Genomic DNA, 17,583 nt, shown 5'->3' with positions numbered 1-17,583 from the left:
AATGGATTATACTTTACAAGAAATAGCTCCATTATAAATAACTTCCATTATTAATGAACTGTTTAACAATAAAAAAACAAACTCTGGATAATATGTAAAAAGAATAACTGATAAAATATACGTTAAGATGTGACCTCTACTTTTAAAATATTTAGGATTTATCTAAGCTAAATAATAATTCATTTTTTGACCAAAAAATAAAATTTATGAAGGTGTGATCTGAGATGAAAATCTGGCACCAGCTAGGTGTGGCAGTGAATACCTGTAAAGCCAGCAATTCAGAAGACTGAGGCAGGAGAATCAAAAGTTCAAGGGTCAGCCTTTGCAACTTAGGGAGACCCTGTCTCAAAGTAAAAGGGGCTGGGGATATACCTCTGTGGTAGAGCGAGCCTGGATTCAATCCCCAGTATCTCAAAAAGGGAAAAAGGAAAAGAAAATATGGACACATTATAATTTTTAAAAACATACTTCAATCAGCATCTATTTTAAAATATGGCTTTTGTTAGAAACAAGACAAGAAACACCTAAGAACCTTTTCTTACCAGGGCATGTATAATTTTTTTTTTTTTTTAAGAGACAGAGAGAGAGATTTTTTTTTAATATTTATTTTTTAGTTTTCGGTGGACACAACATCTTTATTTTATTTGTATGTGGTGCTGAGGATCGAACCTAGCGCCCCGTGCATGCCAGGCGAGCATGTTACAGCTTGAGCCACATCCCCAGCCCGGCATGTATAATTTTTAATAATTAGAACAATTTTTTAAAAATCTACACAAAAGGGGACTGGGGATATAGCTCAGCTGGTGAAGTGCTTGCCTTGCATGCATGAGACACTGGGTTCAAATCCCAGTACCACCAAAAAATAAAAAGAAAAAAGATCTAAACAAAACACTTTTTTTTAAATTTATTTTTTAGTTTTAGGTGGACACATTATCTTTATTTTATTTTTATATGGTGCTGAGGATCAAACCAAATGCCTCATGCCTGCCAGGCGAGCGCACTACTACTTGAGCCACATCCCCAGCCCTAAATAAAACACTTTTTAACTTTTAAAAATAATGTCTTAATGCTTATTAGTAAATAATTTCTGAATACTTTATAGAATTTATATTTTAAAAAAAAATTAAACTGGGTGTGATGACACATGATGATAGTCCTAGTTGATCAGTAAGTGGAAGTAGGAGAATCACTCCAGCCTAGGAGTCCCAGGCCAGCCTGGGCCACAAAGCAAGATCCCATCTCACAAAAAGAGAAAAAAGCCAGGTGCAGTGGTGAACACCTTTAATCCTAGTGACTTGGGAGGCTTAGGTAGGAGGATTGCAAGCTCAAGGCCAGCCTCAGCAACTTATCAAGGGCCTAAGCAACTTAGAGAGACCCTGTCTCAAAATAAAAAATAAAGGTCTGGGATGTAGAGTTCAGTGGTTAAGTGCCTCTGGGTTCAAATCCCAGTACAAAAAAAAAAAAAAAAAGACTCCTGATAAATCACTGAAATACACCTGATCATGAGTTCCCCAATACTATCCTCTCTCCTACAATCTAGCACTATACGTAGACTTTTTATGCATTGTCCAATACAGTATTATTGAGTTACACAGGACTAAGCACTGGATTTGCAATCTTTTTCATGCTGTGCTGGGGATCACACTTAGGGCCTCGTATGTACTAGGTAAGTGCTCTACCACTAAACTATACGTACTCACAGTCCCCAATTTTATTTAACTTTAACTAAGCTACATTTAAACATAAATAACCCATACAGTTCATGACTATTTTATTGCACAGTATATATCCAGATTATTAAATATTCTTGGCAGTCACATCTTGTCTTAACAACAAATGGAAGAAAATGTTTCTTTGGTAGGTACTGGTAATTCTTAAGACTAGTAATATAGTTGTACCTACCCTAAAGATCTAAAAGTATAACTGAGGAGCAAACAAAAGAAGACATACAAAAAGAACAAAATGGGGATAAGTATAGTGATACCACAAGGCACAAGATAGTATGCAAATACCTAGAAGGAAGAGTTAACCCAAGGTGGCAAGGAAAAGGTGTGGCATTAAGACTTAAAAGTAAGTCTTAAAGGATGAATAGGCATAACTGAAGGCCTCATGATCTTATGTGTGAACCATTCTAATGGCATTCAAATGGATTCTTGCCACCTCCTGGCTTTGCAACAACAATGGTTCCAACACACCACTGCTTTAAAAGAATTAAATCCAAATTCTTACATGTTGATAAACTGTACAAAGAAACCTTACTTAGTCTTTTAAGGATCCTTCTGTACCAGATACAAATTATCTTTTCAGTCATGTTTTCTATTATTCCCCTATTCTCATTTAATAGCTAACCGAAATGGAGTCCCAGTGAGACAAATTCTTTTTTTTTTTTTTTTTGTACCAGGGATTGAACCCAGGGACGCTTAGAGCCACATCCCCAACCCTTTATTATATTAGCGATAGGGTCTTGCTGAGTTACTTAGGGACTCACTGAGTTGCTGAGGCTAAATTTGAACTCCTGAGCCTCCTGTGTCAGTCTCCCCAGTCACTCGGATTATAGGCATGTACCTCTGCAATGGGCAAGACAAATACTTTTGACTCATCTCATCAAATAATACTCTTGTCTCTGCTAATTAAGGTGGGGTAAGAGCTCACAGGAATCAGGTATGCTAGTTAACCGGGGTGGGATGGGGTGTTTAGAAAACAACTGAATATCTAAGGATGGTCTCAAATATCCACTTAAAGAATGCAAAATTGATAATAAGGCAGATTCAGTGAAAACTGATTATTTATTTATTTATTATTGAGACAAGGGTCTCACTTTGTTGCCCAGGCCGGTCTTCAACTCCAAGGCTCAAGCCATCTTCCTGTCTCAATATCCGGAGCAGTTGTGACTAGGTACATGTCTTGTGCCACTGTACCTGACTGAAGGTTGATTTTTGAGAATAGGATTATCATGGTTAAATCACTATTTAAAAAAGATTGTAACTAACTTTAAAAGTAGAAAAGTAGTCTGAATTTAGTAAAAAAAAGAATTCAGGAATCAAGCTAAAGGAACCTGAAGGTACAAAAATGGATAGAGAGGCCACTGGACATATTTTGAGGTAAGAATTGAAAGGTTCCAGTAAATGAGAATAAAAAAAAGGGAATAATAAAGGACTACAGTGAAATACGATTTTTGTAGACCTGGCTGACCACTCAGTTTTTAAATCTGCACCAAATTAAATTTGTGTAATGCTTTCACAATATTTCAAAAGCTTTTTAAAAAATCTATTCTAAATAAATATTTATATGGTTGATAAACTGTGCAAAGAAACCTTACTTACCAAAGCAGGATACCATTCAGTCCTCTCAACTGTAGATACCACACAAACAACTTTTCCTAATAATTCGTCATTGAGACGTTGCTTATCTTCATCTTCTTCTTCACTACTTTCTTCTTCCTTTTCATCTTCAGTACTACAAGTTAGAATAACCGGATCATTATGCTAACATAAATCATTATTCAACACAATCAAAGTGGTTTGAATTTAGTATGTTGAATTCAGCACATAATGTAGTAGACTCTCTATTCCTATTGGAACTGAGGAGATGGATACTTTCTTAGACGCACACAAATCATCCCTGAGTTGTCTATTGTAACTGAGCCCACTTCACTGTATCAAGTAGGTCCTCATAGAAGCCACCATCTGGGACAGAAAAGGCTAACTACACCACCATTAAGTACTTACATTTTTGAAGATTGCATTTCTGTTTTTTAATGCCAGAGGTCAGATAATAAATTTTAGTTTTCTAACAGTCTATGAAAATATCTCAGGAAAACAGAGATGAAAGTTTATCTATGTAACTTCTCTGGATAACAAAAGTTTATCCTAAAGGGTAATCAGTATGTATTAATTGTAAGCCTATAATCTCTTTTTAATAAAAATGTATATGTACTCCCATTTGAGTTATTGAATAATTTGATATCTTAAAAACATCCTGCATTACATTGATATGGCTGGAGTTTACTACAGGTATACAAAACTATTAATTCTTATTAAGTGGTTCAAATTCATTCAGTTCCTTATCCTGTTATGGTTTCATTCCTTCTTTTCCTCTTCATAGATGTCAAACTCCACACTGCTTTTTTTTTATTGTCTGTATTGATCAATTTTTTTAATCTTCTTCTAACACCTCTATTTGCTTCTCCAAATAGAGAAGCACTTTTGAGAAACCAGATGACTCAACTTTTTAAAAGCATAGATAAAATAAGTGTGAGCAAGATTTCACTAAAAGTCTAAGAGACTAACCTAAGAATAAAATATTTAGATATTAATGATTTATTGAATACATGTAATACACCAAGTTCTTATTATACATGGAAAATTTATATATATTATCTAACTTCCTCCAAACTGGCCAATGCATTATCATTTCTATTTTTCTCAGTTATGAACCAAGAATAGTATCCTGCAAGTTTTGTGAACACTAGAGTAAATATATGTAAATGTGCTTAATTTCACAGAGGTGAAATAATTTCTCCAAACTAACGTATCTATGAAGTAGTGGAATGGATACCTCCTTTTAGGGACCCCAAAGATCTTTTATTACTTTCTGGTTTTCAACTTAAGCATTACTGACTTTGCCTTTTAAAATCTTCACTATAAAACCTCCCCATCCTCTCCCAGCAGCAATACTTGGGTCTTATACTTGGGTCTTGGTTTCTAACTACTATTTTCCACTAAAAGATACAAGGGTCCCTGGAGAAATGGCCAATTCCAGAGTTGAGGCAGGAAAAAAATAACATGAGGCTAAGATACTTTGTCATGCCAGAAAGTGACAAAATGTTCAAGAAATGGTGAGGATATGTTGAAAGGGCACAGAGAGGCTCCTGCTGGCTAAAACTGGGACAGCTTGAGCATCAAAATTAATTTTTAAACAGTGAATCATAACCCATTATGTAAAATTAAAATTCATGAGTCCATAGTGATAAGGAAAAGATTTTTACTGTAGTTACATGATAGCTAAGAAATGTAGCAAACACACAAATTTTTTTTTTTTAAAAAATCACCATTTTGGTACTACAGTGGTAGGCAAAAATTATCGAATAACAAAGACCACTGAGAGTTTGATAAAGAACACAGTAGGGCTGGGGTTGTGGCTCAGTGGTAGAATGCTCGCCTAGCATGAGTGAGGACGTGGATTCGATCCTCAGCACCACATAAAAATAAATAAAGATAATGTGTCCAACTAAAAAATAAGTATTAAAAAAAGAACACAGTATTTAAATAATTTTAAAGTATCATCACACAGATTCATGAGTTACAAAGGGGAAAATGGTAAACTATGATTAATTTCAAAGTTGAGAAATTTGGTAGACAGCACCTTAAGTAGGTGATCAAAGTTAATATCACCAATTATGGGAAAAACTGATAACATACACTTATAAATGCACCAGCACTGAAAACAACTCAGTATCATTTACATAGTATAACTGTCAAAAATATACAACCTGAATATAATGATGAAAAAACTATTGTGCAAACCCATATTGATTAACAGTCTATTAAAACTTGCCTATATTCTTCAAAAATGTCAGGGTTATATAAAACAAAAAAGGTCAAAGGACTTTTCCAGATTAAAGGGCATTTAAGAACCACATAGACAGGTTGATGACACCTGTGTATAAAACCAGGAACTCAGGAGGCTGAAGAAGGAAGATTTCAAGTTTGAGGTCAGCCTAAGCAATTTAGTGAGAACCTATCTCGAAACTTAAAAAAAAAAAAAAAAAAAAAAAGATCTGGAACTGGGGCTGTGGCTCAGTGGTAGAACGCTTGCCTCATATGTGTGAAGCCCTAGGTTCAATCAAGCACCACATAAAAATAAATAAATTAAATAAACATATCGTGTCCATCTACAAATAAAAAAAATATTTAAAAAAAAAAAGGTCTGGAGTTGTAGTTCAGTGGTAGAGTGCTTGCTAAGCATGAATGAAGCCTTCAGTTCAATCCCCAATACTTCCCCAAAAAATAAAGTGTATGATTTTGGATTATATCCTAGAATCAGAGGGGAAAGGGAAGGGATATCATAAAAACTACTATTAGCACAATGGGCAGAATTAAGTATAACAACATATGTGAAAAGAGAAGATTATAAAGCAAAATGTGCCCCCAAAAAACATTAAAAATTGGTGAAACCAATGAAAAGTATATAAAAGTTCACTGCATTACTACTATTATTACTTTTTATTTTTTGGCAGGACTGGGAATTGAACCCTTGTATGTGATAGGCAAGTAATCCCAGTGAGTTACATCCTTAGCCCACGCTTTTTTTTTTAAGAATCAGGGACTGAACGCAGGGATGCTTAGCCAGTGAGCCACATCCCCAGTCCTTTTTTATATTTTATTTATTTATTTATTTATTTTGATAAGTTTTTTTAATATTTTATTTTTTAGTTTTTGGCGGACATTTGTATGTGGTGCTGAGGATTGAACCCGGGCCGCATGCATACCAGGCGAGCGCGCTACTGCTTAAGCCACATCCCCAGCCCCTTTTATATTTTATTTAGAGACAGGGTCTTCCTAAGTTACTTAGGGCTTTGCTAAGTCGCTGAGACTGGTTTTGAACTTGCAATCCTTCTACCTCAGTTTCCTGAGCGGCTGGGATTACAGTGCTGCATCACTGCACCCAGCATCCCAGTCCTTTTTAAAATTTTACTTTGAGACATTGTTTCACTAAGTTGCCAGCCTGGCCTCATCTTCCTGTCTTAGCCTCTTGAATAGCTGGAATGACAGAAGTGAGCCATCATGCCCAGTTTTCATTGTATTATTCTTTCAATTTTTAAGTGTGAAAATTTTTGAAAATAAAAAGGTAAAAGAAATACATATACTCTATTACAAAAGGGAACTCATCATAAGATTAAGGATTTGGGCAAAGTAATTTAAAACAAATGTAGCCTTTCTGAAAGTGGAGTTATGATAATCTGAGGGCAAAGTAATGAGAATAATTAAGGATAAGGTCTACTCAAAATAAAATGTCTAACATAAGGACACAAGATGTTGAAAAAAGGTTATCCAGGTTACCCAATCAAATGTAGTCATACTGGGAAAATAACCTGTTTAATGTGGTACTAACTATAACTAAGATACCCAAATATGAAAAACTTACACTGGAAGTGAGGACCTTCTTCCTCTATTGGTTTTCTTTGCAATTACTGGAGTTCCAAAATGCTCTGGATTTGTTAATGGAAGCTGGTCAAGTGTCTGGATAAGAAATAGATGAATTAAATTCACATTATTGGTCTCTAGACCAATAGCTGTTGTTAAACCCAAAAAGTCCATCCCTGTCACCCTACCTCACTCTCTGCAAAATGTCTCTCTCCTTTCAAACAAAGTGAAGTTCGTCTCAATGTTCTCTCATCACCGTCATCAAACACTACGAAATAAGCAAAAGATATCAGAGCATTTATGAACACAAATTAAATGTCAATGCAAAGACTGGTATTATTGCTATTTATTTAGAGCTTAATATTTGTTAGCAATTTTTCAGAACTCTTTAAAATGAACATAACACATTTTTTTACACTGTATATACCAAAGAGATTCAGGTTAAATAGCTGCCCCAACTACTTTTTTCCATTTGCTTTTTAAATTTCTATCACTATAGAACTACCTTCTTAACATTAGCAAACCCAGCAAAGAATGAACATTAAACTTTCTTCCCTTTTAGAAGAATAAGCAAAAAAAATGGTTTAAAAGAAACAGTACGAGTTCTTTTGCAACAGTTATCAATGGAGTACCCCTGACTTCTTGAAGCTGTTTGACCTCAGTAATGCTATTGGCTAATGCCACTTCCTCTACTTAATTGCATGATATGGAAATACTGGTTGCCAAATTTGAAAGTCCTAAGGATTAAGCTTTTCCTCTGCTAGAAAGACACTTATAAGTGAGTCAGAAATAAAGACTGAAATAAAGAAATTTCAGAAAGATACAAAGTTGTTTTTTTTAAAAAGAAATTAAAAGAAGTTATGATCACTCAGTGAAAGCTTTTACTTTTACTACCTATTTAACACAATCATACTACTTAATTAACTATGTTTAAATAGTTCAAGAAATGAAGGTAGTTTAACAATTTCTTATTTTTTTTTAAAGAGAGAGTGAGAAAGAGGGAGAGAGAGAGAGAATTTAATATTTATTTTTCAGCATTTGGCGGACACAGCATCTTTGTCTGTATGTGGTGCTGAGGATCGAACCCGGGCCGCACGCATGCCAGGCGAGCGCGCTACCGCTTGAGCCACATCCCCAGCCCAACAATTTCTTATTAATACTCCCCATAAAACTAACTATAGTTTTGATAATATTAATAGGTTTAATTTTGCAGAATGTACTGATTTTATCATAATATTAAGCTTATTAAGAAGAAAATGCTTTCAGAAGACATCTAATCATCTAGTATTATGAAGAAATAAAATATAAGAAGAAAGACTCCTCACCTCAGATACTTAAAATGCATATTCATACAATGGTGATTGTATATCTTATGAAAAGAGCATATTCACAAGAAAGCATATATATATACAAAATTATCATTAATAAGATCTAATCCTAATTTTCTTAATTCTAGATTCTTTTCCATTTTAACAGAGTAAGTTAATATTAACAAAGGAAAACTCTACAACACCTCGACTTAATAACTTAAGAATTAGTTATATTAATATCAGAATGAGAATCCTGAATTTTTTTTAAAAAGGATGTTTCATTAGTAAGCACTCTGCCTTCAAATCATAAACTTATTTTAAAAAAGTTTTTAAAAGAAAACTTAAATAAAAGCACTTGTGTACTAATCTATTTCAATCAGTTCTCTTTCTGAGACTAAAGATATCTAGTTTATATTCTCTTATACGCAGGAGACAATAAAAGGTACTGAAGCATATATTCAAAGAACCACAATGATTTCACAAAAGCAGCTGTGCTATGTGCTGTCCATGATCCAAAAATTGATGACTACCTGCACATACAATGACAGAATAAAACACAACATCCTCCATCAATTACATCACCAATCTGCTCTTGATTAATAATGTCCAAAATATGTACATCAAAAATCATGATGTATATGTTAACAAGTATAATAAACCACAATTCTTTCAAAATTCAAATGAGATCATTAAACTTAAAATAATTCTTCATCTTAGTATTAATGCCTATAGTGTAAAGTTTTATCAAGAAAAAAACCTTAAAGGTTTCAATTTTCCTTTATGCCTACAATGGTAAAGATAATGATACTGTGTATATACATATTTAAGTGTAGGTATGAGGAGAGAAAATGAGAATAAGGATGATTGATAATATCATATTTAAATAGCAAAGTCTTTTCACAGGGTTCTATCATTTGTCAATGGCAGCCCTAAATCAAAACATTCTGATGACAAATTTCTACAATTTATTTTCCTTAGTTTCTGTTCAAAAGAGGGTTGTGGTATGACTACTTCACAGTTTTATAAATGAACCCAAACAAAGAGAAATAGCTTTTTTTTTTTAATTCACAAAACTACACAAATGTATATATTGAAGTACTTTATACATTTGTTAAGTAATGTAACTTTTAAAGATTTTCTGAAACTCATGAAAATCCAACAACATAGTGGAGTTATTAATCTTGACATCCCTGATTACCAAAACCTCAAAGAAGCTCCTTCTGAAAGAAGTTCCTCTCTTGGCTTCCATGATAAAACTACCATCCAAAAGAACAACAACAAAACGGAAAAGTGACTTTAGGATTTTGATAAGAGTGAAATGATTAGCTGTTGTCTAAAGTAAGATTTAGTTCACCTTTATGGTACGACATGCCAAGAGAAAAAAAAGTTTAACTCTAAGGATTTAATAATCTTTATGTCTGATGTTTACCAAAAATGGCATTTGAATAGGAAAGAACACGGATGTAAGTCAAAAGTAGTATCACTGTTATTGCAACACTTGATGTAAATACGAAAATCTACTTAAAGGAAAACAAAAAAGATGATATTCTCATGTCAACACTAATCATATTAAAAAGACAAAATATACAAACCTTAAACCTCATCTGTTAGAATTCACAATCAGAAAACAATAAGGGGTGTGTACGGAGTGATACTGACCAAATTATATTGTTATACTGTGTGTGCATGTATGAATTTATAACAAGAAATCCCATGATTATGTAAAAAACTACAGTGTACCAATAAAAATATGGAAAGAGAAAAAACAACAGGGGTGTAATTACTAAATACAAAAAATATCTGCCTGCCTGTTATAACAATGATAATGTAGGACAGTAAAATAATAACAGTAAATAAAGATATATCTTTCCAAAGATGTAATTAGCTACTGCTAATTAAGCTTCTACCATATTGTAATCCACACAAAAGTCTCTGCAAGTTGGGAATCACTATCCTTCTTTTATAGATAAAGAAACTGAGATTCAGAAGGTTAACCAATGAACTATAATTAATTTTGTTAAGGAAGAATCAAAAGACATAATAATCTGGTATAAGGAGACATAAAATAAACCTACACAAACCTAGATGGTATAGCCTACTACACACCTATGCTATATAATATACTCTGTTGCTCCTAGGCTACAAAAAAAAGGGGAGGAAGTCAAGAATTCTGACTTCACAAAAATAAATATCATTGTTGTTATGTTTTTGGACAGCAATTAGGATTAACAGAATATTTCACATGCTGGGGTAAAAGCTTTAAAATTAAAAAAATATATATATATATAAATATATATAAATATAAATATATAAATATATATAAAAAAAATATATATATATCTCCTAGGTAGAACCAATAGTTTTTAAGAAATGTACTTTTACTTGACAAATAAAAATTGTATATATTTACACTATACAACATAATGTTATGAAATACAGTACGTATACATTGGAATGGCTAATCAAGCTAACATATGAATTACATCACATATATATTTTTTTTTTGTGGTGAGAACACTTAGAATCTACTCTTGCACACAACAGATTTCTTTAACTTACTTAACAAATTTTGTATTGACTAATATTTCACCAATCTCTCATCCCCTGCAACCCACCACAAACCCCATAATTGCCATTCTACTCTTTTCTGAGTTTGACTTTTTTAGACTCTTCCTGTAACAAAGTTCATGTGGCATTTTTTCTTTCTGTGTCTGGCTTATTTCACTTAGCATGTCCTCCAGATTCATTCATGTTGTCAAAAGTGACTGGATTTCCTTCTTTTTCAAGGTTGCATGGTATTCCATTATGAATATATAGCACATTTTATTTATTCATTCATCTGTTGATAAAGTCTCAGATTGGTTCCATATACTGACGATTAGAAACAAAGCTACAATGAATACGGGAGTGCAAATAGCTTTTAGACATTCTAGTTTCATTTTTCTTTGGATGTATGATAAACACCAGTGGAATTGCTGGATAATATAGAAGTTCTATTTTAATTTTTTGAGGAACCTACATTGGCTATCCTATTTACATTCCCATGAACAAGGGTTGCAAACATTCTTTTTTCTCCATATCCCTGTTAGTACTCCTTATCCTTTGTCCTTCTGATAACAGCCATTCCAACAAGTGTTAAGTGATTCCTCATGGTGATTTTAATTTACATTTTCCTGATGATTAATATGTTGAGCGTTCTTTCATCTACAGTCATGCATCAATTAACAAGAGTCTGAATATGTTCATGGATGTGTTGTCAGTGGTGTTAGTCAGCTTTTTGTCAACTTGACAAAATAATCTGAGAAAAACACCTTCGAAGTGGAAAGGTTTATTTTTTATTTTGACTTATGGTTTCAGTCCTTTGTCAGCTGGCTCCAAGGCACAAACATCATGGTGGAAGGGTGTGGCAGAGGTAAGCTGCTCATATAATAGCAGCTGAGAAGCAGAAAGAAAGAAAAGGGTCAGGTATAGTCCCTAAGGGTATGCCCCCAAGGAGCCACACCATCCAACTAGATTCCTCCTCCTCGGGTTTCCACCACCTCCCAATAGTCCACTAAGGTATGAATCCTTCAATGGTCAGAGCCCTCAAGATCTAATCACTTCCGCAAATCCTCATCTCTGTACTGGGGACCAAGCCTTCAACACATGAGCCTTTAGGACACACACCAGATCCAAACTATAATATCATGTGATTTCATCATTGTGAGAACATCACAGAGGGTGCTTACACAAACCTAGATGGTAAAGCCTATTATATAGTAGGCTGTATAATACAGTCTATTGCTCCTGGGCTACAAACTTGTACAGCATGTTACAGTACTGAATACCGTAGGCAAGAGTAACACAAGAGTAAGTACCTGTGTATTTAAAATATCTAAACATAGGGTACAGTAAAAATATTGCATAGAAAGTCAAAAAATAGTATCTCTGTTATTACAACACTTGATGTAAATCGAAAATCTACTTAAAGGAAAACAACAAAGATAAGATTCGCCTGTATAGGGCACTGACCATCAATGGAATCTGAGGACCAGAATTGCTTTGGGTAAGTCAATGATGGAGTGGTGAGTGGATGTAAAGGCCTAGAGTAAAACCATACACTATGTAGATCTTATAAACATTGAACATTTAGGCTCCACTAAACATATGTAAGATTTTTTTTTCAATAATAAATTAATCTTAGCTTACTGTAACTTTTTAGTTTATAAAGTTCACTTTTGGGCTGGGGATTTGGCTCAAGTGGTAGCGCGCTCGCCTGGCATGCGTGCAGCCCGGGTTCGATCCTCAGCACCACATACAAAACAAAGATGTTGTGTCTGCCAATAACTAAAAAATAAATATTAAAAAATTCTCTCTCCTCTCTCACTCTCTCTTTAAAAAAAAATAAATAAAGTTCATTTTTAAACTCCTTGACCCACATAACAACACCCATTTTAAAACACAAATCCATTGTACAGCGACACAAAAATACTTTCTTCCTTTATATCCTCATAAGCCTTGTCTTTTTTAAAAAAAAAACTTTTTAAACTTTGTTAAAAACCAAGACATAAACACATATTTGCTTAAGCCTACACAAGGTCAGGGGCATCAACAACACCATCCTCCACCTCTGCACTGTCATACTGTCATACTGCAAGGTCTTCAAGGGCAGTTACACCCATGGAACTGTCATCCCCTGTGATAACAAGGCCTTCTTCTGGAATACCTCCTGAAGGACCAGCCTGTGGCTGCTTTACAGTTACCTTTTTTTTCTTAAGTAGAAAGAGTAACTCTAAAATAATGATAAATAGTATAGTAAATACATAAACTGGTAATATTGTCATTTATCAATACTATGTGCCATATACAATTGTATGTGCTATATTTGTATACAACTGGCAGCACAGGTTTATTTACACCAGCATCACAATAGTGTGTGTGAGTAAACTGTTGCATTGCAAAGTTCATGAAGTCACTAGGTGATGGGAATTGTTCAGCTCAATTATAATCTTGTGGTACCACTGTCATATATGTGGTCAGTCACTGAACAAAATGTCATTATGTAGTACATGATGGTGTCCACTGACCATTTGTATGTCTTCTTTTGAAAAAATATCTATGTCCTGTGTTAGCTTCCAGTTACTGTAACAAATACCTGAAATCATCAACTTAGAGAAAAAGCTTATTTGAAAAGGCTTATTTTAAAAGGCTTATAGTTTTAGAGGTTTCAGTTCAAGATTGGTAGGTGCTTTGGGGTTTGTGGCGAGGTAGCGCATCATGGCAGCAGTGCATAGCAAAACCATTCACCAAAAGTGAGAGGAAGAGGAAGGGGCTGGGGTCTCATGGGCACAACCCCAATGACCAGACATCTTACAGGTTCCACCACTTCCCAATCATGCCACAGGCTAGCGACCATATTTCTACACTAAAGCTTTTAACACATGGGCCTTTGGGGAAACTTATCTGGAACACAGAAGGTCCTTTGCCATTCTTAAATTGGACTGTTTTCTTACTATTGAGTTCCTTATGTATTTTAGATACTAACTCCTTATATTTGCAAATATTTTCTCCCATTGCACAGGTTGTCTCTTTACTCTGTTGAATGATTTCTTGGCTGTGCAGAAACTTTTATTCTGGTGTAATCCATGTATCTATTCTTGCTTTTGTTGATTGTATTAGTCCATTTTCCTTACTAAAACAAAATACCTGAAGCTGACAGTTTTGGAGGCTGAAAATCTAAGACCAAGCAGCCCAATAAGTTCAACCTGTGATGAGGGCCTAATGCCAGATGGCTTGATGGCAAGTACATGGGTAAGACAGATCACAGTGAGACAGGAAGCCAGAGGAAGATTTAAAGGCCACTTTGCTCTTAGTAACTCAATTCCTTTCAAGGAAAGCACTCTCCCAATGCCCTGAACATTTCAAACCAGGCCTCATCTCTTAAAGGTTCCAGACCACATCATATTTCTACACTAAAACCAAGCTTTCACACATGAAACCTTGGGGAAAGCCACATCCAAACCATAGCAGTGTGCTTTTGGAATCATTAAAAAAAAAAAAAAAAAAAAAAAAAACTTATCGCCCAGGTAAATGTAATAGAACTTCTAGCCACATTTTCTTCTAGTCATTTTATAATTTGAGGTGTAAGTTAATCTATTTTCAGTTGTTGTTGTTTTTTTTTTTTTTTTTGTATATGGTATAAGCTGATGCTCTAATTCCATTTTTCTTCATGTAAATATACAATTTTCTCAACACCATTATTGAAAAGATTTTCCATTCCCCATTTTGTCACCTTCATTGAAAATCAACTGACTATAAATGCATGGATTTCTGTTTGGGCTCTATATTCTGTTCTATTGGTCCATGTCTGTTTTTGTACCAGGACCATGCTGTTTTGATTGCCATAGTTTTGAAATCAGTAGTGTGATTCCTCCAGCTTTGTTCTTTTTGTTCAAGATTGCTTTAGTTCCAATAGTTCTCAAAGACAGTTACTCTAAGAGTTGTGTGATAGCTACAGAAGTCTCTCAAAAATTTAAGCAATCTACAAACTGGAGAAATTTATATATGTGTGTATGTATACATATGTATTTACATTAACAAAATATCGGGGGAATACTAAGTCTTTTATATGATCATTTAAATAATGGGTTAAAGCCAAAGATTTCTTTGATGCTTAGTACTTCTCTAAATTAATGACCTCCTAGTAAGTGTTTATCACCTGGTTTTGAAAACATTTTTGTGATTGATTTGATTATAAAAACATTGTCATAAAAGGGTATGTAAGACTAAATTAAAAGCCTTATGAGCTTGCAGTACAGTCTATTCAGCATTTTAATTTAACATCCTCTACTCAATACTCTATCAATTAGAACATCTAGGAAATCTGATACAACAAATGTTCGAACAATAACTACAACACAAAAAAAATCTGATTTTTTTGGGTTGATGTCATTGTTGTTTTTACTGGGGATTGAACCCAGGGGTACTTAACCACTTAGCCACATTCCCAGACTTTTTTATTTTTTAATTTTGAGATAGGGTTTCACTAAGTTGCTTAGGACCTCACTAAATTGGTGAGCCTGGCTTTGAACTTGTGATCTTCTAGCCTCAGCCTCCCAACTTACTGGGATTATAATCATGTACCACTACACCTGGCCAAAAACATCTGATTCTTAAAAAGTATTTCTTGTTATAAAAATACTGTACTAATTTAAACAATAGAATCAAGTTTAGTGTTAAACCTGAAATAGGATGTGTATGTATATATATATATATTTAATATGTAGATTGCTAACATTTTCTTCCTTTAAATTTTCCTTATTTTACAAGTACAATGTGCTATTTTAGTACTACAAAAAGCAAAAAGAAAAAAAATGGTACATTCAAAATATCTGAGTTTGTATATTTGAGGAGCTAATTGCAATATTCAATTGGAGATATAAATTTTAAAATCAATTCTGACACCTTTTGAATGACTAGACAGGTAACAATAGTCACATATATCACAGATTTCTTATATTTAGTGGAAGGATTAGAACTGTCAAATCAATAGATTATGGTAGGAAGCAACTGTTTTATGATAGAGATGATATTCTAATGCTTAAAAAAAAAGACTTGGGGCTATGTATAGTTCAACATTGGGGGGCAAAGTGGCATTAGATTTAAAATTTTAAAAACACTGAATCATTTTATATCCATCTCTTTTAAACTGGTTAGCCAGCTATAACAGAAGAAAAATACTTATATTAAACAAGGAATTAATGTCACTGACTAATGATAATTTCATTTTATTTTCTTAATCATTTTTCCCCATTATATTTAATTTATTTATTTTTATGTGGTACTGAGGAATGAACCCAGGGCTTCACACATGCTAGGCAAGCACTCTTCCAGTGAGCCACAACCCCAACCCTAATGATAATTTTAGATAATTAATGATCAAAAGTCCTATTTCATTAAAGCCAGCAATGTGGTATCTTCTTTTTTCATTTCTAATAATGCAACATAACTTCAGGGATTTCATGAAATTAAAAAAAGATCATAAATGGGGCTGGAGATGTGGCTCAAGCGGTAACTCGATCGCCTGGCTTGCATGGGGCGTTGGGTTCGATCTTCAGCACTACATAAAAATAAAGATGTTGTGTCCACCGAAAACTGAAAATACTAAAAAATTCTCTCTCCTCTTCTCTCTCTTTAAAAAAAAAAAAAAGATCATAAAGAATATCAATATTTTGTATAATTTTCTGATTCTACCTATATAATAGTTTGCTGACAATGGGAAATGAAAAAAACTTCCAGAAACAAGCAATTAAACATAATGGGGAATATATGCTCAATAAAAGAAATACATAGGAAGCTCATGACTTACAAGAGTGCACAGATTCCAGTTTGCCACTGTTTTAAAACAAATAGTAAAAAAACTCATTATGTGTACTCTGACCATTCTTTTGGTCCACCTCCGTCAATAAACATTACTCATAGTAGGGTAATATAATGAGTGTGCTTTAACTTCATAGGGCCAATCAAAATCTTTTTATAGAAGAAAATCTGATTCATGCACATAAATGCAAAAATCATTAATATTTTATTTTTGCTGTTCTGTTTTTGCAGTGTTGAGGACTGAACTCGAGGTCTTATGAATGTGAGGCAAACATTCTACCATTAAGCTATATCCCCAGTCCTCTTTAATAATTTGGATTTTTCTCCCAAAATAAATCTCTATTTCTCCATGTGCCATCTGTTTTTCTAAGTGTGTACTACCTGCATCAGAGTCACCTAATGTACTTAGAAAAAGAAAGATTTTTGCATTGCCATCCCTGGACATACTAAATTTGAGAGATTTGAGGTCCTCAAATCATTTTTTGTAAGTGCCAACTGATTCTTATGTACGCTAATGCTTGATACTTTGATTATATGCAATTTAGGTTCTAAGTAGTTTGAGAACAAGAATGATATAATTTCTTCTGTAATTACCCAACACAGAAAAGCCCCATAGAGAATGCTCAGTATCAATTTGTATTCAGAAATCTTAAAATACCACTCACATAGAGGTATGAATTATACAGAGGTCATAATTCATAACTGAATGGTTGTTCAGGGATGCAGAAACCCAGAATGTGAAAACCTGCAGAACATGAGCATTTTAGTAT

General features: G+C 33.8%; 1 protein-coding gene across 2 annotated transcripts in view; it reads right to left on the bottom strand.

Moving 5' to 3' along the window:
- ARID4A (AT-rich interaction domain 4A) overlaps positions 1 to 17,583 on the bottom strand; it is a 75,376-nt gene that overhangs the window by 49,205 nt on the left and 8,588 nt on the right. For both annotated transcript variants that reach the window (XM_081290148.1, XM_081290147.1), the window contains exons 6-8: positions 7,334 to 7,413; positions 7,147 to 7,241; positions 3,324 to 3,456 (exon numbers count right to left, since the gene is read on the bottom strand). In XM_081290148.1, the coding sequence (XP_081146274.1) occupies positions 3,324 to 3,456; positions 7,147 to 7,241; positions 7,334 to 7,413 (308 nt within the window). The remainder of the gene's footprint in view (positions 1 to 3,323; positions 3,457 to 7,146; positions 7,242 to 7,333; positions 7,414 to 17,583) is intronic.

Source organism: Spermophilus citellus (assembly GCF_964194105.1).
Source record: "Spermophilus citellus genome assembly, chromosome: 4".
NCBI classification, from domain to species: domain Eukaryota; kingdom Metazoa; phylum Chordata; class Mammalia; order Rodentia; family Sciuridae; genus Spermophilus; species Spermophilus citellus.
The sequence above is the reverse complement of the archived record's forward strand: the minus strand, read 5'-3'. Positions and strand labels throughout refer to the sequence as shown.